Below are 2,162 nucleotides of genomic sequence, written 5' to 3' on the forward strand. Positions count from 1 at the left end.
TTTTTTTTTTTTTTCCCTGTAAAACATGCCCAGAGAAAGTTTCCATTTCACCAAAGCAATGGTCAGGGGTCAGGGGATGTCAAAACAGTGTAGAGGCCAGGGTGGGCAGATCACTTGAGTCCAGCCTGCCCAACATGGTGAAATCCCGAAATACAAAAATCAGCCAGGCATGGTGGCAGGTGCCTGCAACTCCAGCTACTTGGGAGGCTGAGGCAGGAGAATCGCTTAAACCTTGGAAGTGGAGGGTGCATCGAGCAAGATCTCACCACTGTACTCCAGCCTGGGTGACAGAGTGAGACTGTCTTAAAAACTTAAAAAAAAAAAAAGAGAGAGAGAATCTAGAAGTGGACAGGGAGGCAAGCACTGCAAACAAATACTTTTTAATGGTTTTAAAGTTTTTTATTTTTTACAAATATACTGGAGAATCATGCAATGCTGCCAGCATTGGATGCAATCCGGGGCCACAGGTCTGCACACTCCTTTGCTACTGGTCGTCCTGTAATGGCAGAACCTTTCATCTCACCTTTATTGTTCACTATGACCCCTGCATTATCTTCAAAATAAAGAAACACGCCATCTTTTCTCCGGTATGACTTTCGTTGTCGAATGACCACTGCTGGATGTACCTTTTTTCTGAGCTCTGGTTTGCCTTTCTTGACTGTGGCCATCACCATGTCACCGACACCAGCAGCGGGAAGTCTGTTCAGCCGTCCCTTGATCCCCTTCACAGAGATGATATACAGGTTTTTGGCTCCTGCAAAAAGATGTAAATAAAAATCACAAAATGTTGAGGGCCGACTAGGCCGTTGCACCAGTATAACATTTCCCAAACACTCACTGCCGAAGCAGTTAGTCCCCAGGAACGCCTTGTCACACCACTGATTGAAGCAAAACAACACATCATGCTGCCGCTTCACCCAAAAGCGGTGTTTTCATTCTTCCCTTTCTTGACGGCTCAACAGGTCATTAGCCACAGGCCCACTGAGTGCTTTTAAAAAGGGGAAGTAAAGCAGCGTGCAAAGACCTCACCTGTGTTGTCAGCACAGTTGATCACAGCTCCTACCGGAAGACCCAAGGAAATCCGGAATTTCGCACCAGAGGACCCACCACGTCCTGTGGATATAAAGCGAAGGGAAACAGGATAAAGGGACCACCATCTAGACACGGTTCCGAGTTCCTCCTCATACACTCCGCACATGCTTTGATAGACTGTGCACTGCAGATTAGCTCTCTCGAATTTTACTTATGCCGTCCCCGTGTGCCACCCGATTCTCACGGGAAGTAGCCATTTCTCACTATTACCACTCTCACATCGAAATTAAGGGACCTGGAAGACTCAGCCCTTGCTCCAACTTTCGCAAAAACGCAATTACCCCTGCAAGGCAGAAGACCGCAGAGATCTCGTAAACCAGGGTCTAACCCAGTCTAACTTCAACCCCATTACGGTAGCCCTATTCGCGGAGCGAACTCGCGGGATCCAGGCTACAGTCGTGATCCTGCCATCTCAACTCTTCAGCACCCCAGTGCCACTTTCGGGGGCCCTGGCGGTCCTCTCGCGGCAGCCTGGCTCTCCATCTTCGGCATGAAGGAGAGCACAGCGCCCCAGCTGCCTAGGGCCACCGCTCCCGATGAACCCGCCAGCCACTGCAAGACAGATGGCGGAGGATCCTCCAAAAGTAAAACCTCACCTCGCTTCGACATCTTGAACGCCGGAAAGAAGGAAAAAGGAAGTAGCTTCAAAGGATACTGGGATATGAACTTTGATGCCCCGCCCACTCTCGTCACGTGACCGGAGCTTAAAAACCCGCCTCTCCCCACTCTGGGCGCTGCCTTTCTACGTAATAGGTTAACAACATCGGTTTGTTGTATCTGAAAGTGGGCGTTGAAGTAGAAGCGCAAGAGATTGGAAGTCTCTACGAGCTTCAAAGTAGTTGAAGACGTGGAAACTGATTTGTCGTTATCTTGCTCACGACCTCTTTTGAGCACTTAATACGTGCCAGGCCTTATCTGCACACTAGAGAATAGGAATTAAAACACAGTTTGTGGGCCGGGCGCGGTGGCTCACGCCTGTAATCCCAGCACTTTGGGAGGCCGAGGCGGGTGGATCACGAGGTCAAGAGATCGAGACCATCCTGGTCAACATGGTGAAACCCCGTCTCTAC

General features: G+C 49.7%; 1 protein-coding gene and 1 non-coding gene across 2 annotated transcripts; both read right to left on the reverse strand.

Moving 5' to 3' along the window:
- Positions 1-363: 363 nt before the first annotated feature.
- LOC108299222 (60S ribosomal protein L23) lies at positions 364-1,785 on the reverse strand. The gene is made up of 3 exons (XM_017521551.2): positions 1,689-1,785; positions 1,030-1,113; positions 364-754 (listed from the first exon to the last, which is right to left on the reverse strand). Exons 1-3 carry the CDS (start codon positions 1,699-1,701, stop codon positions 426-428), a joined length of 426 nt encoding a protein of 141 aa, XP_017377040.1. The 5' UTR covers positions 1,702-1,785; the 3' UTR covers positions 364-425.
- On the reverse strand, positions 866-1,001 carry LOC119470026. The gene has a single exon (XR_005198892.1). It is a non-coding gene; the product is annotated as a small nucleolar RNA SNORA21 (small nucleolar RNA).
- Positions 1,786-2,162: the final 377 nt, after the last annotated feature.

This window comes from Cebus imitator, unplaced genomic scaffold (genome assembly GCF_001604975.1).
Source record: "Cebus imitator isolate Cc_AM_T3 unplaced genomic scaffold, Cebus_imitator-1.0 Scaffold2993, whole genome shotgun sequence".
Taxonomy (NCBI): Eukaryota; Metazoa; Chordata; class Mammalia; order Primates; family Cebidae; genus Cebus; species Cebus imitator.

What these genes read in the sequence shown, in the direction of transcription:
- LOC108299222 (XM_017521551.2), bottom strand. An exon ending in CAACTGTGCTGACAACACAG is followed by an intron (nt 755 to 1,029) that starts GTGAGGTCTTTG and finishes ATCTTTTTGCAG; the next exon opens with GAGCCAAAAACCTGTATATC.